The 26,492-nt window shown below is 41.9% G+C and overlaps 1 protein-coding gene across 1 annotated transcript in view; it reads left to right on the forward strand.

Annotated features, from left to right (window-relative positions):
• Positions 1-26,492, forward strand: part of cast (calpastatin) — a 205,010-nt gene that overhangs the window by 71,144 nt on the left and 107,374 nt on the right. The window contains exons 4-6 of the mRNA XM_072281312.1: positions 14,684-14,737; positions 16,754-16,879; positions 24,001-24,075. Coding sequence (XP_072137413.1) covers positions 14,684-14,737; positions 16,754-16,879; positions 24,001-24,075 — 255 coding nt within the window. The remainder of the gene's footprint in view (positions 1-14,683; positions 14,738-16,753; positions 16,880-24,000; positions 24,076-26,492) is intronic.

Raw genomic sequence — 26,492 nt, forward strand, 5'->3', positions numbered from 1 at the left:
TGTGGCTGTGAGATCATAAGTCAGTACATCACACCCTTCAGAAACAGCAGACCATATTCTTTAGTTTTCTTGGTTAATGAAACATGTTTGTACATGCACACTAACACAAAGGGTGTCTTAATTTTTCTTAAACACATTGGCATAGAGAAAATGAAAATAAAGTTTTATTTCAGATACTGTTTGTTTCGATCTGACTTTTTCTTTTGAAAACATTGCTGCATTGAAGGAATGTAGTTGACTTGTTATATACACCTTTCCACTGATTCTGCAAACTGCCCAAGGAACAAATACCATAAAGAACTGCTAGATTCCCCATGGGTGTCCATAATTAGTGGCTGTCCATCTCCTTCTGTACGTCTATTTACATTTTGTACTCCATAATAGAAAGTTATTTCTTCTGAGGTTCAGCAAGACACCAAAGCTGTGCCTCTTGACGTTACTCAGTTGTAGCGGGTAGTGGCACAGTAGCATAGCGTTTAGTTCAATGCTCTACAGCACCAGAGATCACCGATCGAGGTTCAATACCTGCTGCTATCTATAAGGAGCTTGCATGTTCTCCCTGTGACTGCGTGGTTCTTCAGTTCCCATAAGAACAAAGACGTATGTGTTAGGGTTAGTAAGTTGTGGGATGCCTTATTGGCGTTGGAAGCGTGGTGACACTTGCAGGCTGCACCCATGGACTGTGGTAGTCGTTGACGCAAATATGCACTTCACTGTATGTTTCGATGTACATGTGACAAATACAGCTAATCTTTAATCTTTGTAAGCTACACCCCCAATACCATTGGGAAATATATTAAAGCTAGGAATCTGCGTCGCCTTAATTAACCAAACCATCAGCAAAATCAGTACATTAATAAAACTTTTAACCTTTAGTTGATATTAAATATTAGGTGCAAAAATCTTTCCCTAAACTAAAATGTGTTGAAAAGAGTTTTTATAAGACTGAAATATGTGAAGATGTTAATGTCTGCAGGTGCTGCAAATCAAGAGCAACACATACAAAATGCTGGAGGAATGCAGCAGGTCAAGCATCATCTATAGACTGGAATAAACAGTCATCAGTTTGGGCCGAGACCCTTCTTCAGGATTGGAAAGGATAGGGGAAGAAGGCAGAATAAGAAGGGGGGAGGGGAACTAATAAAAGCTGACAGGTGATGGGTGAATCCTGGTGAAGGGGAAGTTGGTGGGTGGGGGGAGGGGTTTGAAGTGAGAAGCTGGGAAGTGATAGGTGGAAGAGGTAAAGTGGTAAGTAAGAAGGAATCTGACTGGGTAGGAGAGTGGACCATTGGAGAAAGGGAAAGGAGAAAGGCACCTGAGGAAGGTGATGGGCAGGTGAGAAGAGAAAGTGTAAGAGGGGAAGCAGAATGGGGAATAGTAAAAGAGATATTTTGGATATATTCAACCACAGGAGAAAGGGAAGGAAGAAGGGTACCAGAGGGAGGTGATAGGCAGGTTATTTCAAATCCAGCTTACTGTTTATTCATTTGTTATGTGCCATGTTGCATGACGTAGGTGATCATGTTCTTTCCATTACCATGATTGTTCTTGGCAAATATTTCTACTGAAGTGGTTAGCCATTGCATTCTTCTGGGCAGTGTCTTTACAAGATGTGTGACCCCAGCCATTATCAATACTCTTCAGAGATTGTCTGCCTGGCATCAATGGTCACATAACCACAACCTTTTAATACGTTTTAAATTGCTAATCCAAATCTGCCAGGTTTCCAGTCCGTTGACTGTGGAAGTTGTCTCTTTTTTTGACTGAACATTTTCGTTTGTCAGTCTTTGTTTGTGTATAGCTTTTCCATTGATTCTAATGTATTTCTTTGTTCTACTGTGAATGACCGCAAGACAGTGAACCTCAAGGATAGTATATGGAGACATCAGACCATAGACTCAGGAGCAGAATTAGGCCATTCAGCCCATCGAGTCTTCTCCGCCAATTCATTACGGCTGATCCTAGATCTCACTCAACCCCTTATACGTGCCTTCTCGCCATATCCTTTGATGCCCTGACCGATCAGGAAACTATCAACTTCTGCTTTAAATATGCCAACGGACTTGGCCTCCACCACAGTTTGTGGCAGAGCATTCCATAGATTCATTAGTCTGGCTAACAAAAATTCCTCCTTACCTCCAGTCTAAAGGGCCACTCCTCAGTTTTGAGGCTGTGCCCTCTAGTTCTGGATATCCCCACCATAAGAAACATCCTCTCCACATCCACCCTATCTAGTCTTTTGAACATTCAGTAGGTTTCAATGAGAACCTCACGCATTCATCTAAATTCCAATGAGTACAGGCCCAAAGCTGCCAGATGCTCCTAAGATGTTAACCATTTCATTCCCAAAATCACCCTTGTGAACTTCCTGTGTACTCTCCCCAATAACAACACATCCTTTCTGAGATACGGGGTCCAAAGCTGTTGACAATACTCTAAGTGTGGCCTGACTAGTGTCTTATAAAGCCTCAGTATTATCTCCCTGTTTTTATATTCTATTCCTCTTGAAATAAATGCCAACATTGCATTTGCCTTCTTTACCACAGACTGAACCTGTAAATTGACCTTCTGGGAGTCCTACACCCAAGTCGCTCTGCACCTCTGGTGTTTGGACCTTCTCCCCATTTAGATAATTGTCTGCACTTTTGTTCCTTTTACCAAAGTAGATTATCATACATTTCCCGACACTATTCCATCTGCCACTTTTTTTTGCCCATTCTTCCAATTTGTTGAGGTTCTGCTGCAACTGCATTGCTTCCTCAGCACTACCTACCCCTCAGTGGTAGAAAGAGTGATTAGCTTCAAGCTCATGGGTGTCAAGTTCTCAGAAGGATTATCTTAGGCTAGAAACATTGATACAATCATGAAGAAGGCACACCAGCAGTTCTATTTCATTAGGAGTTTGAGGAGATTTCTACGTCACCAAAGACTCTTAAGAATTTCTATAAATGTGCAGTGGAGAGCATTCTGACTGGTTGCATCACCACCTGGTATGGAGACTCCAAAGCTCAGGATCACAAGGGGCTACAGAGGGTTATAGGCTCAGCGAGATGCCTCAGAGGCACGACCTTCCCTATATTCGAGGTCATCGTCAAGAGGCCATGCCATAAGAGGTCGGCATTTATCATTGCTGTCTTTCGTCATCTAAGACATGTACTTCATCAGGGAGGAAGTCCAGGAGTCTGAAGATCAACACTCAATGATTTAGGTACAGCTTATTTCGCCTCTGCCATTAGGTTTCTGAACAGTCCGTGAACCATGATTGCTACTTCGTTAATCTTTTCTTTTGTACTACTTATTTTTTTTACTTGATTTTTTAAAAAATGTTTTTACACTGTACTACTGCTGCAAAAGAACAAATTTCACATCATACATCAGTGATAAGAAATTTGATTCTAATTCAGATGTGCACAGGGTGAAAAATTGCGCTTGTTTTATAGGAAGTGAATTGCTCTTGTAATTATTCTTAAATATCTGGCATCCACCCCCTCAAAAAAAAATCTACCAGGAGCACGCTCCATAAAGAGGCAGAGGAGAATTGATGCAACACGCACAGAATGCTGGAGGCAACATCTATGGAAATGAATGAACAGCTGTTATTTTGGGCCAAGGCCCTTCTTCCGGACCGGAAAAGAAGTGGGAAGATGGCAGAATAAAAAGGTTGGGAGAAAGGGAAGGAGTACCTGCTTAGAAGGTGATAGGTGAAGCCAGGTAGGTGGTGGAGGGGCGATGGGGTAAGAAGTTGTGAGGTGGTAGGTGGAAAAGGTGATTATCTGGATAAGAAGGAATGTGACAGGAGAGTGGACCATGGGAGAAAACGAAGTTTGAGGGGCACTGCTGGAGGTGAATGGCCGTGGAGGAGAAGAGAAGGGGTTAGAGTGGGGAATTGAAGAAGAGGGAAGAGAGAGGAGGAGAAATTACCAGAAGTTAGAGAAACTGATGTTTATGCCAGCCAGTTGGAGGCTACATTGATGGAATATGAGGTCTACGGCCTTCTCTTGTCCAAAGATGAGGCCACCCTCAGGGTGGAGGAGCAACAACTTATATTCCATCTGTATAGCCTCCAACCTCATGGCATGAGTATCGATTTCTCCTTAGGGAAAACAAATTCCACCCCCTTCTTCTATTCCCCACTCTGACCTTTTACCTCTCCTCACCTGCTTATAGTTAACCCCTGCGCCCCCCCCCCCCCCCAGGTCCCCTGCTCCTTCCCTTTCTCCAATGCTCCACTCTCCTCTCCTACCAGATTCCTTCTTCTCCAGCCCTTTTCCTTTCCCACCCACCTGGCTTCACCTGTCACCTTCCAGCTAGACCCTTTCCCCTCCCCCTGGCTTTTTATTTTGTCATCTTCCCCCTTCCTTTCAGTCCTGAAGAAAGGTCTTGGCCTGAAATGTAGACTGTCTATTCATTTCCAATGGTGCTGCCTGACCTGCTGAGTTCCTCCAGCATTTTGTTTTTACACTTTGGAATATGAGATGTTGCTCCTCCAACTTGAGAGAGAGGGAAAATGGTGCTTGTTTTTATTAATCTTTGATTATTTTTGTGAAAGACTTTTGTACCTTTGACAATAGAATAATAGGCCAAGCAATAACATCTATTGCTTCTTCAGGCTTGTTCATAAGCTATAGGCATTTCTCAGAATCTCCTGGATGTGCACTATTAAACACAACGATCAAAGTGTTTGCATGGGTGTGAGTGGAACAGGAGGAGGTGGGGTTGAACATCAGTGGTGTGTGAAGTGCTCTGTCAGAGAACTTGTTGGTTCAGGGTGTGGCACCTTCTGAGTCTGGAGGCTGAGCGCATTAGTTGAACTCCCAAGAATATGGAAGTTACTGCTGCAAATAGTTTTGGATAATAGGTTTATTTTTCGAAAAGGGTCTAGTTCTATGATTCAATGATTCCCCATCATCTCGGAGTATGTGGTTTATTGTTTGGAAAAGAAGCTATTCATATCAGGCTTAAAGGTAGGAAGATTTTTAAAAAAATTTTCATACTCACTTTAAATTTCAAGACCTTTACCTCTGGAGAGAATATATTCTACTGCTTATGCATTTTTTATATTAAATAGTTGGTGAATTGCCAGTCCTAGATGTAAACCCATCACTGATACAGTCATAAACGCAAGAGATTTTTAAGATGCTGGAAATCCAGAGCAACACACACACACAAAATGCTGGAGGAACTCAGCAGGTCAGGTAGCATCTATGGAAACGAATAAATAGTTGACGTTTTGGGCTGGGACCTTCTGGTTGACTCTTTATTTCTGTCTGTAGATGCTGCCTGACCTGCCAAGTTCCACCAGCATTTTGTGTGTGTTATTCTTGCAGTTATCTCAGGGCTACTGTTCTTAGCAATAATTCTGAGGCAATTGATCTGCCCAATCGCAAATCAAAAAGGCTTGTTTGGTAAGTTAAACAACTGGAGGGATCATACTTATGTTATTGGAGGTTTGTCATCATAGTAACTAGATGTGGTATGCTGTAGAAGCTGACTTTCTACTGTCCAGGCATGTTTGTAAAAATATTTAATTGACAAGCAGCTTGTGACTCGTAAATTGCGTGATATGCTTTACCGCTGGAGTGAGAAATATATATATAAAAAATCACTGCTGGAAATTGTGTAAGTTTGTTCATTAAAATGGTTTGTAGATAAGAGAAATTTATTGTTAGCTTATCATTTCCTGAGCACAGTTGATTATTGTTGCTTAATAAGTTATCGGCTCTTGCAAATACAGAGACAGAGGCAGCACACAAGAATAATAGTTAGTGTAGTACTGTTACAGCACCAGTGACCCAGGTTCAGTTGTGCCACGGTCTGTGAGGAGTTTGTATGCTCCCCCCATGACCGCGTGAGTTTCCTCCAACATTCCAAAGATGTACGGGTTAGGGTTAGTAAGTTGTCGGTGTGCTATGTTTATGCCAGAAGCATGGCAACTCAGACTGTTGGTTATTGCCAGTACAAATGTCACATTGCATTGTGTGTTCAGATGTTTGATGTACATGTGACAAATAAAGCTAATCTTTAGATATTTAGAAATCTTTATCAGTTCAAGATGTATGAATTGTACAAAATCTGAAAAGAGTGTAGAAAGATTGAGAATTTTTTTTTACAAGGAAAGATTTGAATTCTGTTGTCAAATTGCTAATTTGCATCAAGAGCAAGTAAGTATGATTACTTAGCTTAGTCTACGAGGTATCCATGTTCAGGAAATGTCTAGACAAAGCAAGTAGTTTATTATACCCATTTTGAGATTGATGACATAACAAAAACATTTGACTGTACTGTTTTCCTGCCAGTGCAATGTTTCTGAAACTTGCTTCTGGCTCTTCTGACTCCTGCACCATCTTTAACAACCCTACCCATCTCGACCTCACCTACTCTTTGCATTCTTTTCTTGAACCTGCACTGAATCACCCATTTCAATTTCCTCTGACCCACCTCGTAACATCACGGATCCACCCTCAATCCTTACCTAATCATTGATGTCACTTCTGCAGAAGTTTTGTTTCAATTCAAAGTACATCTACAGTGTGTTGTGTGTGTGTGCGCATGTGTGCCCTTAACTCCTGGTGGAGTTGCCTGGGCGCCGTCATGACAAGCTTTTTGGTATGCTCATCGTACGGCATGTCTTGGGCATCTGAAACCTGGCAGAGCCATCCCTCTCCAGACATATACAGTATGACACCATTAACAACCCTGAGATTTGTTCTGTAACGGGCATGCTCAGTAAATCCAAGAACCGTGACAGAATCAGTGAAAGACCACGCCCAAAAGAATAGAACAAACTAATGTGTAAAAAATGACGAACTCTGCAAATACAGAAGAGAATATACATGTATTGAATTATATATATAAAATTCAATACATACATGTACTGAACCTGGTAGTGCGAATCGTGAGGCTCCTGTACCTTTGTTCTGATAGCAACAGTGAGAAGCGTGCATCATCTCAGAGGTGGGGGTCCCTGAAGATGGACAGTCGTCCGTGTAGATATGCTCAGTGGAAGGGAGGACTTTACCATGATGGTCTGGGCTGTATCCATCATGTTTCGTAGGAGTTTCTGTTCAAGGGCCTTGGTGTTTCCACACCAGACTGTGATGCAATCAGTCAATATACTCTCCACCACACATCTATAGAAGTTTGTCAAGGTATTAAATGACATGCCAAATCTTCGCAAAATGCTAAGGAAGTAGAGGTGGTGCTGTACTTTCTTTGTAATTGCACATATGTGCTGGGCCCAGGACAGATCTGAAATGGTAACACTGAGGAATTTAAAGTTACTGACCCTCTCAGCCTCTGATCCCCTGATGAGGACTAGCTCACGGATCTCCAGTTTCCTCCTGCTGAAGTCAATCATCAGTTTCTTGGTCTTGCTGACATTGAGTGAGAAGTTGTTTGATTATTTTGATCTTGTGACTGAAGGGGACGACTAGCCTTGTCAGCAAGCTTGCTAGAGACCCCACTACAGCAAGATCTTCAAGTGGTACAAATGGTTCAATTGATCTTTCAAGAATCACTAGATTCTGGCATGGTTCCGAAAGACTGGAAAATTGCAAATGTCACTCCACTCTTCATGAAGGAAGAGGGGTAGAAGAAAGGTTACTATAGGGCAGTTAGTCTGACCTCAGTGGTTGGGAAGATGTTGGAGTCGATTGATAAGGATGTGGTTTTGTGGTACTTGGAGACACATGATAAAATAGGTTATAGTCAGCATAGTTTCCCCAAGGAAAAAATCTGTTGGAATTCTTTGAAGTAGTAACAAGCAGGGTAGACAGAGGAGAATCAGTGGATGTTGTGTACTTGGATTTCCTGAAGGCCTTTGACAAGGTGCCGCACATGAGACTGCTTAACAAAATAAGAGCCTATGGTATTACAGGAAAGATTCTAGCATGGATAGAGCATTAGCTAATTGGCAGGAGGCAGATAGTGGATTAAAGGGAGCCTTTTCTGGTTGGCTGCTGGTGACTAGTGGTATTCTAAGTGGAACCACTTCTTTTTAAGTTGTATGTCAATGATTTGGTTGATGGAATTGATGGCTTTGTGGCCAAGTTTACGGATGATGTGAAGATAAGTGGAGGGGTAGGTAGTGGTGAGGAAGCACACTCAATGGGCCAAATGACCTAATTCTGCTCCTATATCTGTGGTCTTAAGGTTGGATAAGGTTACTCTCCTTTTTGTCAGTCTTGACTGATTTCTGATCTACCTAATCAGGAGACATAACTGTACAGCACGTTTCGTGCTTTGTTTGACCAGGCAACCTGTAGTTGCAGTCAGCTAGCTCTACTGCACTCAATCGAAGAGCTCATTGTCTATCTTGCTTAACTGCTTACCAGTCCAGAATGCAGCCCACTAACACACCCAGCCTCCTATTTTGATTGCTTGTTATGCCGTCCAGTCTCAAGTTCTTGATCCATAGGCTCACTTGCTTCCTCAGTCCAAGTATTTCAGAGATCAGCAGTCTTAATGAAGGATACTAGACTATTGAAAATACAAGACTGTACGAGGGAAAACAAATCAGAAGAAGAAAATAAAAAAAAATTGAAATTGAGCGATCAAAACAAAAGGCCATGTCGTGAATCAGGATTAGGACCACAATGAGCAACAATAATAGTTCAAATAATTCACATTCAACCATATACAAATACTCATGAATACAGCCAAGCAAGACAGTGTTACTCTGGGATCAGGGTATAAAACACAGTACCAACAGTACGAACAGTTACGAACAGTCACCCACAGCACAAGGCACACACAAGATAGTAAGCCACCGATAAGATATCAGTAAGATAGAGTCACACAAGAAATATGGCCCGAGATCCTGAGTTCATGAACGTTGCAGAAGTCTGCAGCGAAACCAGTACGACTTGTCTTCTACCGAGTGAACACGGCGGGGTGCACACCAATTCCACTGGGACGCTGCACCACACCACCTCTGGCGGAGTGCACTGACTCTGACGCCTTTCTCCTGGGTGGCTGTAAACAAGCAACACCGTAGCTTGAGGCCTAGTCCTTGCCATGACTAAGGCCACCGCCCCGCCCGGCTGCCAATGTCAGTGAATTCCACATGAGCAATGTCATAAGTTAGCTTCTGAAGCATGCAATAAGATTATTTCACCCGAGTGCCACCATTTTAAGTTATCAACATATTTTGGTCCGGAATTTGCTGAACAATAATGTGACCAATGCACTTCCTTATTTGCTTGTTGGATCCTGATGCCTTTGTGATCAAGAAGGAGGCATAAAACTTGTTGCTTACGAGCGTTTTATTAAGTGTTACAAGAGCAAAGAAGTCAAAGGGAGAAGAAACGGCAAGAGAGAACAAAAGGACAGAACAAAGGTTATCTGGTTTTATACCAGACTACTGATAACAGTATATTCCATTGAAATTCCAACAGACAGCAGTTAACCAATGAAATAGCCAGATCCAAGTCATGTGACACCCACCACTGAAACAAAGAAGTTTCCAGAAAGATACTGAGGTAACTGTGACTACTGGAAGGTTCACATGTATATGGGTAATTCTATTCAAATACAAACGGGCATAAGAAACTCAAACTACTAGAAAAATAACAATTCTACAAACCAGTCCAACAGCTGCCAGCGGGTTGGCTTGTGATCACCACAAATAGACTGCCACTTAGTGCTGCTTGCCTGTTATCGTGCAAAAACATCTCCCTCAATCTTTTATCTTCCTGAGATTTATATGTTTTGCACATTAATTACTCATTGAATCACAGTAGAACATTAGCTCATGTAATTACTAAGGTAAAAGTACTCTACTGATGTGAGAATCATTAATCAACATCTCTTGCCCTTTCAATAAAGTGTTAAATTGAAAGTTTATGACCATTTAAAAATGCCAAGTAATAAACTTAACCTCTTCTTACCTTTTTCTTTTTTCCTTTCTCTTACTCCAGCTTTTCTCTCTAATATATAACATAAAAACATAGAAAACCTACAGCACAATACAGGCCTTTCGGCCCACAAAGTTGTGCTGAACATGTCCCTACCTTCGAATTACTAGGCTTACCCATAGCCCTCCATTTTTCTAAGTTCCATGTACCTATCCAAAAGTCTCTTAAAAGACCCTATCATATCCGCCTCCACTACTGTTGCCGGCAGCCCATTCCACGCACTCACCACTCTCTGCGTAAAAGAACTTACCCCTGACATCTCCTCTGTACCGACTCCCAAACACCTTAAACCTGTGCCTTCTTGTGGCAGTCATTTCAGCCCTGGGAAAAAGCCTCTGACTATCCATACAATCAATACCTCTCATTATCTTATACACCTCTAACAGGTTACCTCTCATCCTCCATTGCTCCAAGGAGAAAAGGCTGAGTTCACTCAACCTGTTTTCATAAGGCATGCTCCCCAATTTCCAGGCAACATCCTTGTAAATCTCCTCTGCACCCTTTCTATAGTTTCCATATCTTTCCTGTAATGAGGTGACCAGAACTGAGCACAGAACTCCAAATGGGGCCTGACCAGGGTCCTATATAGCTGCAACATTACCTCTCGGCTCCTAAATTCAATTCCACGATTGATGAAGGCCTGTCTGTCTGTCTGTATCTTGTTTTACGGCGGTTGGCATCCAGCTTAATGGTGCATTACCGCCACCCTCTGCTCCAGAATGACACACACACACACACACACACACACACACACACTTCACCCTCCCATCTTTGACCATCCTAGTATCCTATTCCTGTTTATTCGTCATATTCTATAAAAAACCCCTGTACCCCTTAAAAATGCTAAAAATACCCGGACTTGTGCTCTCTCACCCATGCCCAGCAAACCTTTTAATGTGAATTCCTGCATCCCCAACTCCCTTAATTTATTTCTCATCATCTCTCTCTGTATCCCATACTTCCTGCAACACAAAACTACATGTTCTACTGACTCCTCTTCCTGACATTCCTCACACAATCCTGTCTGGTGTTTCCCTATCATTTTCAATGTTTTGTTTAATGCACAATGCCCCAGCCTTAACCTAGTCCACACAATTTCCTCTCTCCTGTTTCCATTACCTACCCTAGTAATTGCAACACTCTTTTGTATTTGATATAAATGCGTCCCTTTCCCCTCCCTGTCCCATCTTTCTTGCCACATTCGGTTGACTTTTTCCCAGATTACACACTTAACCTCTGCTTTACTGATACTAATGTGCATTTCCACATTTTCTTTCTTTAACGCCCTCTTTGCCAACTCATCCACCCTCTCATTCCCCTTCACCCCTACATGTGCTGGAACCCATAGAAATTTTACCTGACCTCCCTGATTTGCAATTCTTGTAACTAACTGAAGGACTTCATAAAGTACATCTTGCCGACTGTTTGTGTGAAAAGACCTTAAACTAGCTAGAACTGAGGATGAATCTGAACATATCAATGCTTTGACTTGTCTGGCTTTCTGCACCCATTGCAACGCAACCAACACCGCCAGCATCTCCACTGTAAACACTCCTAACTTATTAGATGTTCTTCTGCTGATTCCAATTTCTTTTGCTGGTATGACCACCCCAAACCCTGTCACTCCTGTTGCAGGTTCCTTCTCACCATCCGTATAAATGTGAGTATAATCGCTATACTTTTCCATCACATGACAGTTAAATGCATTTACCAAATCTGTCTTATATCTTTCTTTCCTTTTTACCTCTAACAAATGCCAGTCTATGTCAGGCCATACAAGCTTCCATGGAGCTACAACCGGATAAACTACTGAAGGACTTATCCTCAGATCAAATACTCCACATTCTTTCGCGATATCATTCCCTACCCGACTAAAGGTATCCCTCTGAAACCTCCCATTTTCCCAGCACTCCTGCAACACTCCTTTAGTAGGGTGAGAATCATTGTGCCCCTGCAAGTTAGCCCAGTAGTTTGCCATCAGTTGCATCCTTCTTAGTTCCAAAGGCATTATTCCCATTTCTACCTGTAGGGCTGACACTGGTGACGTTTTAAAAGCCCCACTGCACACTCTCAAGGCCTGAGCCTGAATCACATCCAGTTTCCTTATAAGAGACCTAGCTGCTGATCCATATACTATATTTCCATAATCCAATACAGATCTTACTAAAGCCACATACATTCTCTTCAAAGCTGAACAACTTGCTCCCCATTCCCTACCAGTCAAACATCTCATCACATTTATTACTTTTTTACATTTCTCCTCAACTTTCCTGATATGGTCTGCCCATGTTAATCGTGAATCAAATATAACTCCCAGAAATTTAAATGATGCAACCCTTTCTAATTCAACCCCATACATCCTTAACTTCTTCCCTACCTCAACCCTTTTCCTGGTAAAAAATACAGATTGAGTTTTGTCCACTGAAAATCTACATCCCCAATCATAACCCCACTCCACCACTTCATCAATTGCTTCTTGTAGTTTCCTGATTATATGGTCCATGTTCCTGCCTCTTTTCCACAAGGCCCCATCATCCGCAAACAGCGACCTACCTATATCCACTGGTACCTTTGTGAAGACATCATTGATCATAATCATGAAAAGTAACGGGCTAATCACACTACCTTGAGGTGTGCCATTTTCCACTATGTACTGTTTTGATAATTCTGATCCAATCCGAACTTGAATTTTTCTACCAAACAAAAAATCTTTAATCCAATTAAAAACTCTCCCACCAACCCCCATCTTGTGCAGTTTAATTAATAATCCTTCCTTCCACATCATATCATAGGCTTTTTCAATGTCAAAGAACACTGCCACTACTGACATTGATGAAGACCAATGCACCGTATGCCTTCTTAACCACAGAGTCAACCTGCACAGCTGCTTTGTATAGGTTGTAATTAATCTCTTGTGTAGATTTCTATACACACCTGGGTATTCAGTACACCTTTACACCTGCTCTCTAATGCAAATATCTAATCAACCAATCACGTGGTAGCAACTCAATGCATAAAAACACGTAGACATGATCAAGAGGCTCAGTTGTTATTCAGACCAAACTTCAGAATGAGGAAAAAATGTGATCCAAATGACTTCGACCATGACGCAAGACAGGATGGTTTGAGTATCTCAGAAACTACTGATCCCCTGGGATTTTCAAGCACAACACGTGAGTGGCAACTCTGTAGGTGAAAAAGCCTTGTTAATGAGAGGGGTCAGAGGAGAATGGCCAGACTGGTTCAAGCTGACAGGAAGGCACAGTAACTCAAATAATATTACAACAGTGGGGTGCAGAAGGGCATCTCTGAACGCAGAGCACGTCAAACCTTGAAGTGGATGGGCTACAGCAGCAGAAGACTATGAACATACACTCAGTAGCTAATTATTAGGTACAGGGGGTACTTTATTAAGTAGCCACTGAGTGTTTGATCTATGTGTGTGAATAGGGTTCACCACCACTTATAGTCCCTCTTCTGATTACTCCTCAGTCCTTCAATCATGTTGGTCAAGGAGATCCACACTTGGTTTTGACTCCTCAGTTCTTAGCAACCTTTTGCAGTGCTGCTGTCCATCTGTGGATTCAATAATTTTGAATACATTTATTTTGATTGAAGGGGTACTGAATTGGCTCCTCACCTTTGCAGCATGTATACCGGCAAATTGTAAAATCTTGTGTTACTGAGGTACAATCAGGTCTGGTTATTCCCGAGCCTTCCATTTTGAGGAAAAGTAGAAATGATGATATTGGGTAAGAAGTTGTGGTCGGTCATTGCCAGGATTGGCAGGTGGATGTGAAAAACGATTAATCAGCTCGTGTTACTGGTCAACATTAAATGGTTAACAGAATCGGAATCAGGTTTAATATCACTGGCATACGTTGTGAAATTTGTTGTTATGTGACAGCGGTACATTTCAATACATGATAGGATTTATAAATTATCATAAGTATATATATAAAAATAAAGAAATTAAATTAATAACTAGTGCAAAACAAGAGGAAAAGTACCGAGGGAGTATTCATGGGTTCATTGTCCATTCAGAAATCTGATGGCACAGGGGAAGAAGCTGTTCCTGAAACGTTGAGTGTGTGTTTTCAAGATCCGGCACCTTGTCTTTGACGGTATGAATAAGAAAAGGGGAGAAGAGGCCATGTCCTGGGTGATGGGGGTCCTTAAGGATGGATGGTGCTTTTTTGATGCGTCACCGCTTGAAATTGTCCTGGATGATGGGGAGGCTAATGCCCCATGATGGAGCTGGCAGAGTTTACCTTGTGCAGTGGCCCCTCACCACCCCCCCCACCACATAACAAACGGTGATGCAACCACGTAGAATGCTCTCCACACTGTATCTGTAGGGACTTGCAAGTGTCTTTGGTGATATACCAATTCTTTTCAAATTCCAAACAAAATATAGCCACTGTTATTCCTTCTTTGCTGCATCAATATGTTGGGCCCAAGATAGATCCATGGAGATATTGACACCGAGGGACTTGAAAGTGCTTACCCTTTTCACTCTGATCCCTTAACGAGGACTGGTGTATGTTGCCTCAACTTCCCCTTCCAGTATACACCTTAAAATTTGTTCTACATTTCCTGCTTTTACCAAGAGCAAGGAACCCTAGTTACATTTAGGTGGTATCGTGACTGACAGCATTCAATCGTAATCCCATGGCTAACTTCTCAGCCAAGCACAGACACCAGTTCTCCAAATTATATAAATATTTTCTTCCACCTAGTTAATAACTCTCCATTTATCTCCATTCTAGTCATCGCAAAAGCCAGGATCTGCAGGAACACACAAGTCGGCAGACTCATGCAAGGTAAGAACATTCAGCAGTAATTGCAATCCACAATTAATATTTCTGCAGCACCTTGATTCAAAAATATTTTGCTGACTGAACCTGTGCAGCCTGCTGAAATGAGCTGGTCTGTGTACACCAATACTCACATCCTTCTACAGATGAGCAGTGGAGTGTATCTTAGCATGTTGCATTACTGTGTGGTACAGAAACTGCATTGTGGCAGACAGGAGGGCTCTACACCAGGTGGATTGAGCGGACGAGACCAATGGAAGGTCCAACGGTCAAGAAGGCGGTCTCTGCAAGCGTCGTGGAACATGTAGAGCAGGACAAGACACAGAAGACGACCTGGTCATCCACTGCGCCTAGTCCCATCTCCAGCCGTCTAGACTCTGTCTTGCCACTGGATCCAGATGGGAATTGGGAAGAGAGAGTGAGGCTGACGCTGCACAACTCTCCCTCACTTAAACCCAAATCACGCGCTAGTCTTGACACCATCATAATGGTGTCAAGGTCCTCATCGACGTACGATGGACGAACAACAACAACACCAGGTAGACACTCTCAAACTGCTCAACACCAGCCCGCCCACCACCAAGGACATATGTACAGAGAGGTGCAAGAAAAAGCCAGCAATATCATTGAGGACCCACCCACCTAGCTTATGTACCGTCTGTTCCACTCCCATAATGGAAGAGGCTGTGCAGCATCCACACCAAGGCCGCTAGACTCAAAAAGAGTTACTTTCCCCAAGCCATCAGGCTGATCAACACTTCCACCCATTCACCCCACCCCCATTACTACATACAAATCACCTAGTGTCACTTTATGTACTTGCAGTCAGTCAGTCTATAACATTTACTTGTTTGTTGTGTTTTATAGGATTGCTTTTATATTTTTTGTGTTTTTATTCTGTTCTTTATGCTTATCATTTTTTTTGTGTTTTGTATGATCCGGAGTAACGATCTTTTCATTCTCCTTGACGCTTGTTTACTGAAGATTGGCGATAAACAATCTTGAATCCTGAGTCTTGAATCTTTAAATCTTTGCTGTTCTTTAGGTGAAGCAATTCTTTCTCATCGCTGAACAGCACACATAAATTCTGGATTAGATTATGAGGACACTCAGTCCTCGTTTATTGTCATTTAGAAATGCATGCATTAAAAAATGATATAACGTTCCTCCAGAATGATATCACAAGAAAACACAGGACAAACCAAGACTAAGACTGACAAAACCACATAATTATGTAGTTACAACAGTGCAAACCAATACCATAATTTGATAAAGAGCAGACCACGGGCACGGTAAATAAAAGTCTCAAAGTCCCGATAGCCTCATCATCTCACGCAGGCAGCAGAAGGGAGGAACTCTCCCTGCCATGAACCTCCAAGTGCCGCAGACTTGCCGGTGCAGCACCGTTGGAAGCACCTGACCACAGCGGACTCTGAGTCCGTCTGAAAACTTACAGCCTCCAACCAGCCCCTCCGACACAGCCTCTCCGAGCACCTTCGTCTGCCGAGTGCTTTGACCCCGCCCCAGCCGCTGAGCAACAAGCAAAGCCGAGGACTCGGGGCCTTCTCCTCCGGAGATTCTGAACCACACAGTAGCAGCAGCAGCGAAGCAGGCATTTCAGAAGTTTCACCAGATGTTCCCCCGATCCCCCATCAAATCAGGATTGTGCACGACACCCTACTTGACAAATAGCAGACATCACCACTGGAGTGGCTGCTGCGAATACTTTTCAGAAATTGTCTGCTTTGCATCAGTGGTCACATAACCAGGACTTGTGCTATGCACCAGCTGCTCATACAACCATCGACCACCTGCTCCCATGGCTGTACGTGACCCTGACTGGGGGGCTAATCAGGTGCTACCCCTTGGCCAAGGCTTTATTTCCCTGGGTAGAGAGTGTTAAATTAGAAGCATGGGTTTAAGGCGTGAGAGAAGAGAGACTTAAATGACAAACTTAAATGTGAATTTTCTTGTGATCTGAATCACTTAAATTTGCTAAGCTCTTTGATTTCTTCTCTTTAGTCCAAGACTACATCTGGTTCCTTGGCTGCATCTAGTGGAGCTACTCGAGCAAAGCAGAAACAGCCACAGTCCACAGCGGCCCATCAGAGCAAAATGGGTCAGAAGGCGACCACTACTTCTAAACTGGTAATTTACACCCATGTTCGTAGATTGAAATTGAAATAAAATCATTATTGCATGTGCCATGCTTAGAAATGCTAACTTCAGCAAACTAGTCCATAAGTTAAGGTGTCTTATAAGGTTCCTCATGGTAGGCTCATTCAGTAAGTCAGGAGACATTGGGATCCAGGGACACTTGGATCTGTGGATTCAGAATTGGCTTGTCCATCGAAGGCAGAGTGTATTCTGCGTGGTGGACAATGACCGGTGGTGCTCCTCAGGGATCTGTTCTGGGACCCCTGCTCTTTATGAATTTTACAATGACTTGGATGAGGAAGTGGAAGGGTGGGTTAGCAAGTTTGCAGATGACACAAAGGTCACAGACAGTAGTGAGTGCATGAAATGCACTGTTGGGGGTGGTGGGCGAGGCAGATACATCAGTGACTTTTAACATATCTTTAGGTGATAGAAAAATGGAGGGCAATGTCAGAGGGAAGGGTTAGATTGATCTTGAAGTGGATTAGAAACTTGGCATAATATCGTGGGCCAAAGGGCCTGTACTGTTCAATAATATCCTATATTCTGTGTTCTATGACCGTATCTACTGATAATTTAGCACAATATCATGATGATTTTTTTCATGTCCACTTGATCAAAATAGGGTAAGAAATGGAACTACTGACTTAATGCTATATTTCTAGCTGATCTCTGTGGGGGAGGGGGTAAAAATAAGGAGATGAATGAAGGCAGAGAGCACAGCAATTTGTGTTGATACCGTGAGATGCAAAACACTCCAGTTTCTGGAAATTTGAAATTCAGACAACATTCATGGGGAGGGAGAAGGCAAGTCAGCATTTCAGATGAATGATCTTCTGAAGAAAGGTCATTGACCTGAACATCATAACTCAGGGTTTTTGTTCTCCACAATTGATGGCGGATATGCTGAGTTCTTGCAGCAGTTTCCTTTTCCATTTGAAGCTATGTCAGCTCTTCCTGTTGAAATTATTCTTGTACTACTTTCCCACTGTCACCTTCCATATTGCTGGAGCAGATTTCAGTACAATCAGGCAGCTTGCAGCCCAGGCATACGTTAACCAGTCATTAACTGTTGTTTATGGAGCAGACATTTGCATTACTGTCTGTAGAGACATTCCAGTATTCATTCCTCGTTAACTGGAAAATCACACACGAAATGCTGGAGAAACTCAGCAAGTCTGGCAGCATCTGTGGAGGGCAATAAACAGTTGATGTTGCAGATTGAGACCCTTCATCTCCTTCCCCTCCCCCCACCTTCTTATTCTGGCTTCTGTCCCCTTCCATTCCAGTCCTGATGAAGGGTCTCAGCCGAAAATGTGGACTGTTTATTCCCCTTCATAGAATTTGCATGACTTGCTGAGTTCCTTCAAAACTTTGTGTTTGTCCAAGGTCAAGTTCAAATGTAATTGTCACTGAGCTATGCAAGAATGCCCATGAGTACAGCCAGACAAAACAGTGTTACTCCGGGGCCACTGTGCAAGACACAGTACCAACAGTCATACGCAGCACAAAGCACATATAAAATATTGACATTAGTGAAATCGGCAAGAAATGGAGTCGATCATGGGCTCGCACCCGGTCTCCATGCTTTCAGGTCTCCAAAACTGTCTGTGGGAAGATGACTCTCAGGGTAGTACTATGCACACATACTTTGGTAATAAATATGCTCTGAATCCTTCGAATCTTTGAAGATATCAATTTAAGATAGCCAGCACATGTATCAATATAAGACAGCAAGCACATAGGAGATATCAAGGTTGTTCAACGTTTTCAACCTCTGCAGAATTTCTTGTTGAAACACCAGGGTAGGGACTGGGATTTTCATAGTCTGCATCTCTAGCTACAGTCGTCTGGCCATTAGGGAGTTCCTTACAGAAACAAGATACCACTTGCTCTCCTGCTGTGTGATCCTTGACTTCATGGATTGCAAACTGGTGTGTCACTACAAACGGTGTATCATGCCAACTTTTCAGGCCATTGCTAGAACTTCATTATTTTGACAGTCAACTATTGAACTTGCAGATTTGCCCACACTTTGCCACAACACTGCAAGATGCTTTGAAAAAACTGTACGGATCTGTGGCTCAGGAAGACCAAGTATTAATCACATCATTGGGTACTTTATGTTGTCACTGGGCTGTACCACTGCAAAGGTGGTGGGTACAGCCCAGTCCATCCCAGCCAAAGCCGTCCTCACCATTGAGCACGTCTACAAGGAGCGCCGCACAAGAAAGCAACATTAATTATCATGAACCCTCCCCAACATCCAGGCTATGCTCTCTTCTTCATGTTGCCATCAAGAAGGAGGTACAGGATTCTTTGGTCCCACACCACCGGGCTCAGGAACAGTTACTACCTCTCAAACATGAGGCTTTCGTATCAGAGTGGATAACTTTACTTCACTCACCCCATCGCTGAACTGATTCCACAACCTATGGACTCACTTTCAAGGATTCTACAGCTCATTTTCTTTCTTTCTTTCTTTCTCTCTTTCTTTCTTTCTCTCTTTCTCTCTTTCTCTCTTTCTCTCTCTCTTTCTCTCTCTCTCTCTTTCTCTCTCTCTCTCTTTCTCTCTCTCTCTCTCTCTCTCTCTCTCTTTTTCTCTCTCTCTCTTTCTCTCTCTCTCTCTCTCTCTCTTTCTATCTCTTTCTATCTCTATCTCTCTCTCTCTCTCTCTTTCTCTCTATCTCTATCTCTCTCTCTCTCACACATTGGTTGTTTGTCAGGATTGGTTTTGGTTTGTGTGTAGTTTTTCATTGATTCTATTTTATTTCTGTGTTCTACTGTGAATGCCCGCAAAAATGAATCTCAAGATAGTATATGGTGGTGACATATACATACTTTAATAATAAATTTGCTTTGAATTTTGATGTTTGGATACTTCTGTTGTATCTCGCAATGCAGCTTACAAAGCTTCTCTTGTCTGCCGCTTTCTGTATATTAACAACTCTGATCATCGCAGTTAAATGAAGGCATGAAACAAGGTGAAGAAGGGAACATAGCAACCCCAAGGAAATTAAGAAAGATGGAGGGTAGCAATAATTTTATATACTCAAGTTTTTTTGTATGCAGATACTAATGGAATATTGCTTTAGACGATCAAACAGCCAATGTCTAAACAGCCAGGTTGCTGCACCATGATTTAAGCTGAATTTCTGTGCAGACTAGTGAGCAAGCATTGCAAGGTCACCATTGTCTGCTCTAAATGACATTCATCTGATTAGCTACGTGGCAGTCATTGCTTCAAATTGGAAAATATGTTTCAAATTCAGATTTGTAAATCTGCAGAAGTAATCCCACATCACAGAATTGAGCACACAATCTGGAAGACCTTGGATTGCAATACTAAAGCCTTTTCTGCGCTGTCTGTATTATTTAAATGAGATATTAAGCTAGCATACTACCTTACCTCTCAGAGCCTCTTTGATATAAGCCCTGTGGAAATGTTCAAAGGGCATCCGAGTCGTTCTCATATTTTTTGATAATGTTTATTATCACCTAAAAAAAAGATAATCTGATTATACACTCAATGGCCAGTTTTTTCAGTATACTTGTACACTTGCTTGTTTATGCAAATACTTAAACAGCCAATCATGTGGCAGCCACTGAATGCAGAAAAACATGCAGACATGGTCAAGAGGTTCAGTTGTTGTTCAGACCAAATATCAGAATGGGGAAGAAATGGGGAAGAAATTTGACAGTGGAATGATTGTTGATGTCTGAAGCTGCTGATCTCCTAGGATTTCCAGGCACAGGTCTCTAGAGTTTACAGAGAATGGTGCAAAAAAACAATAAGTATCCAGTGAACATCATTTCTGTAAGGAAAAAAACACCTTGTTAATAAGAGAGGTCAGAGGGGAATGGGCAGAGTTGTTCAAGCTGACAGAAGAGTAACACTAACTCAAATAACCATGCGTTACATCAGTGATGTGCTGAAGAGCATCTCTGAACACACAACATGTCGCATCTTGAATTGGATAAATAATCACGAGGTATAGCTCAAATGCCATCTATAAGTTTGCTGATGAGAGAACCGTTGTTGGCAGAATCTCAGATGTGGACAAGAGGGGGGTACAGGAGCGAAACACACCAGCTAGTTGAATGGTGTCGTGGCAACAACTTTGCACTCAATGTCAGGAAGACCGAAGAGCTGATTGTGGCCTTCAGGAAGGGTAAGACGAGGGAGCACAAACCAATCCTCACAGCGAGATCAGAAGTGAAGAGAGTGAGCAGTTTCAAGTTCCTGGGTGTCAAGATCTCTGAGGATCTAACCTGCACCCAACATATCAATGCAGCTATAAAGAAGGCAAGCCAGTGGCTTTATTTCCTTGGGAGTTTGAGGAGATTTGGTTTGTCACCAAAAACACTCAAAAACATCTACAGATGTACCATGGAGAGCATTCTGACAGGCTGCATGACTGTCTAGTATAGAGGAGCTACTACATAGGATTGAAAGAAGCTACAGAATGTTGTAAAATTAGACAGCTCCAACTTGGGTACTAGCCTCTGTAGTATTCAAGACATCTTCAAGGAGCGGCATCGATCATTAAAGACCCCCATCACCCAGCACATGCCCTCTTCTCATTGTTGCCATCAGATAGGAGATACAGAAGCCTGAGGCACACACTCAGCGATTCAGGAACAGGTTCTGCTCCTCAGCCATCCGATTCCTAAACTGAACCCATGAACACTACCTCACTTTTTAAAATATTAGTTCTGTTTTGCACTATTTTACATTTGACTATTTAATGTACATACACACTTACTGTAATTGATTCTTACTTATTTTGTCTTCGATATTATTATGTATTGCATTGAACTGCTACTGCTAAGTTAACAAATTTCACAACAAATGCCAGTGATATTAAACCTGATTCTCATTCTGGAGGGGCTACAGCAGCAGAAGACCATGAACATACACTCAGTGGTGATTTTATGAGGTACAGGATTAACCTAATAATGTGGTCACTGAGTGCATTTCACATGGCTTTTTGCAGCTTCTGCTTTTTGCAGATTAGTGACAGATTTCGTTACACAAGATGCTGTCTTGCTTTGGAAAGCTGTGGGATGTCCTGAATGATTAGACATGCACTCTAAGTTCACTTTTTATTGGATGCTCCCTAGTAATTCTGAAATCAGTCTTTTCATAATTCAGCCAGTCAGCTGCTTTTTAACTGTGATTGGAATGGGATGAAAGATTTTTTAGGTTCCTAAATTGTTGTCATAGAAGTTTCTGTGATTTTGGCCTGCTGCCATGCTAGACTATAACTCAGAGAGCAATCACCAGGATTCCTGTATATTGTTCATATGGATAAGAGGGTCAACATCCAGCCTACTTGTACTGGCGTTCATGCCAATCTTACACTTAGTGGCCACTTTATTAGATACATCTATACACCTGCTCATTAATGCAAATATCTAATTAGCTAATCCAACGGCAGTAACTCAACGTATAAAGGCATGCAGACATGGTTGAGAGGCTCAGTTGTTCAGACCAAACATCAAGATGAGGAAAACATACGTATAACCTAAGAGACTTTGACCAGGGAATGATTGTGCTAGACGGGGTGATTTGCTATCTCAGAAACTGCTGATCTCCTGGGATTTTCACTCACAACCATCTCTAGAGTTTACAGAGAAAATATGCTGAAAAGGGTAACTCAAGTAATCACGTGTTACAACAGTGATATGCAGAAGAGCATCTCAATATGCACAACATGTGAAACCTTGAGTGGATGGGCTAATGCATCAGAAAACCATGAACATAAACTTAGCAGCCACTTTATGATGTACTTCGTGTACCTAATAAAGTGGCCACTGAGTGCAGATCACATTGTTTTTTTTGCAATTCCTGCTTATTGCAAATTAGTGCCATATTTCCTTATGCAAGATACTATTTTCCTGTGAAAAGCTGTGGGATATCCTGAATGATTAGACATGCAGTATGACTCCAACTTCACTATTTACTAAATGCTCCTTAGTAATTCTAAAATCAGCCTTTTCATAACTCAGCAACTCACTCGGCTTTCTAGCTCTCTAACTGGAGTGGGATGAAAGATTATTTTGGCTCCAAAGTTGTTGCCGTAGAAGTTTCTTTGGAATTGGCCTGTTATTGTGCTAAGCGTTAGCTAGGAGAGCACTCTTTGGGATACCTGTAAACTGAATAAATGGAATGGAGGCTCAATGTCCAGCCTACTTGAAATGGAATTCATGCCAATATTATATATTCAGATTGTGTCCGTTACTGAGCGAAACATTAATGACATCACCATCCCAACAATAATGATTCATGCAACAGATCTGACTACAGCTTGCATTTCCACACGCAATAATTATACATCATTTGGGAATGACTATTGTGGGACACCAGTGCACCTGATATTTATCTTTTTGAGCTTGAGATCATGAGAATGATGTTGAATTATGTAGAAATTCAGATAAAGCTTGCTCATTCAGTCCATTGAGTCTTCGCTGCCAGGCCATCATGGCTGATTCATTAGCCCTTTCAACCCCATTGCCCTGCCATCATCCTGTAGCCTTTGATATCCTTACTAATCGAGAACCTACCAAACCCCACGTTAAATATACTCATAATGACCTGGCCTTCAGAGCCATCTATGGCAATGAATTCTACACATTCTTCACCTTCTGGCTAAAGGAATTCCTTCTAATCTCTGTTCTGAAAGGACGTACCACAACACATTCTGCTAAACTCCACTGAATGCAGTCCCAGAGCCATCAAACACCCAGATCATGTCAGCAACATGAGAGGCAATGCTATGCGTGCTTTCACGAGGTTTGATTACCTACCAAGAAGAATTGGTCTCGAGACGTGATTAATTGGAGACATGGATTGATTGAAATAAGTAAATTAGTCCATTAGTCTATCATGTGCTATTTTTCTCAGTAAGCTGTATCTTGTTGACAAGCTATGTTTTGTTATCATCAAAGGATACCGCAATGCAAGAGAGAGCAGGTAGGAAGGCTAATCAAGTAACTCATGCAAGGGGCCAGTATGTGCATGTTGGGCCACATGGTCTCCTGTACTGTATGACTCTGTACTTGCAGGGTAGAATCTAAACATTTTGAACAAAAATTCTCCATTTTCTAAGGACACAAAGGAAAGAACACTTCCAGCAAAAGTGGCAGGCACTTCACTTCACAAAAACAATGACTCAAAGATTCAGGTACTGATAATTTTCAGATCTTTTTACCAATGTTCATTGTACTAGGATAAAAATGACTGCTTAAGTAAGTGTAAGAAAATGAGAAAATTATCTCCCAAACTAGCTTTTCAGCAATGTACGTAGAGTGATATCCAGTTGAAGATCGTCTATCTGCAGCTCAGTTACTTGATGTTTCTGCATCCACTGTCTTGGCTGTGTTGGGAGTGTCTGTGCAACTGGATGGAACCATCAATGTTTCATTATTTAACTGTTTACTTGATCCTGCACGTTCGAAAATATCGTCTTGCATGTTGAAATATTGGATTTGCGAAGGTTTATAAGATGCACAATGTTCTGTGGGTCAGGAAGGGAAGTTTTGACATGATTTACTCTAAAGTTTAATGGAATGGAGCTTGAAGAGAGGTGTAATGTGGAGCATGGAACCAAAAACCTATAGGAGTATCCAGTGAGACAGTAATTAATCATTACTACAATCCTAAATTCTGGCAAATGTATTTTTCACTCAAAATGAAAACATTGGTGCTGTAGAAAACACAGTGTTGATCATTAGATCTGGAATTGTCAGAATGAATTGGTGATCTGCCTATTTGAATGCAAAAATTGTAATTGTGTTTTTTGTGTATGTTCTTTGACTCAAAGTTGCATTTCCAAAATTCCGATTACCCAGAGTCCACCAGAACAGCTATTGTTTGCTGTGATTCTAAACAGGACATGCCAAGCCATTACTGTGTTAAATAACCAAAAATAAGTATAACTTTAGATTTTGCTACTGGTGGATTGGTCAATGAATATACGAAAGTAGTGTATGGAATTACTTCAATGTGTTGATGTGAAAGTAAAAGGGTAAGAACTGTTAGCAATTTTCAATCAGAACACCATTATTTATATAGAACATGAAACAGCAAAGAAACAGACCAAATAAATTACTAATCAAATGGTGAACTAAGCTAATCTCTTTTGTCCAATGTCCATATCTTTCCATTTTCTTCACATTCTTGTGCCTATCTAAATGTCTCTTAAAATCCTCAATGTATCTGTCTCCACCACCAGCCCAGGCACCTGCCACTCTGTGTAAAATACTTGCCTTTCTCATCTCCTTTGAAATTATTCTCTCTCACCTTAAATGCATTCCCTCTTGTACTAGACATTTCACCCTGGGAAAAAGGTACTGTCTGTCTACTCTATCTATGCCTCTCATGATCTTATAAACTCCTATCAGATCCCCCCTCAGTCTCTGCTGCTCCGGAGAGAACAACCTAAGTTTCATCGTTTGTACTTTTTATTAAGATACCTGGTGGAATAGGCCCTTCCAGCCAAGCATATGGCCGGTAAACCTCTTCTGCACCCTCTCCAAAGCCTTGACATCCTTCCTTTGATAGGGTGATCAGAACTGTATGCAGTACTCCACATGTGGCCTAACCAGAGTTTTATAAAGCTACAACATAGCCTACTGACTTTGGAGCTCGATGCCTTGACTAACAAAGGCAAGCATGTCATATGACTTCTAACCACCCTATCGACCTATGTAGTCACTTTCAGGGAGTTGTGAACTTGGACCCCAGAATCCCTCTGCTCATCAACACTGTTAAGGATCTTGCTCTTAACAATGTAACTTCTCAAGAAGATCCAACAAAATAATAAGATACAGAGAGATTTTAATGCGTTCAAAATTTTGAAGCAATCTGAAAGACAAACTTATATCTGTATGCAATCGGGTTTGTGAGAGAGTTCACAGAGTTTATATTAATCAATAATTATAGGAACTAGGAAGAGAATTTTTATTGCATATAATTTATGATGATTTATATATTTAGAGATACAGCGCGGAATTGGCCCTTCTGGCCCTTTGAATCGCTCTGCCAGCAACCCGCTACTCGCAGAGCAATTTCCAATCACCAATTAACCTGCTAACTGGTAGGCCTTTGGACTGTGGGAGGAAACCGGAGAACCCGGAAAGCACTCACGCATCCCACAGGGAGGACGCCGGGATTGAATCCTGGACTCCCGACACCCCGAGCTAATAGTGTCGCGCTAATTGCTACGTTACTGTGGCTCCCACTTTGTTTTTTAGATTAGTTTCCCAAAAAGCCAAGTTTATACAAAAAAAAAGTTCCGTCCTTGAGCATGAAATAGAGTATGAACAAATGGGCAACTTTGAACAGTATATCATTGTACAACAACACCCCTTCCACTCATAACCTGGGATGGAGTGGCTGTAAAGCTGCTGGAACCAAGTTTAGTGGGGACCCTGGAAAGGAAATTGGATATGCAGATGAAAAAGAATTTACAAAGAAAATCAGACTAAAAGGAAAGGGCACATAATTGCATAGCATTTTCAAATAACTAGCATGAGCAAAATGGACTGTATGGCCTTTTACTGTGGTATATGATTCTAATCCATTAGCCTAGAGATGGGA

This window comes from Mobula birostris, chromosome 17, assembly GCF_030028105.1.
Source record: "Mobula birostris isolate sMobBir1 chromosome 17, sMobBir1.hap1, whole genome shotgun sequence".
Classification (NCBI taxonomy): domain Eukaryota; kingdom Metazoa; phylum Chordata; class Chondrichthyes; order Myliobatiformes; family Myliobatidae; genus Mobula; species Mobula birostris.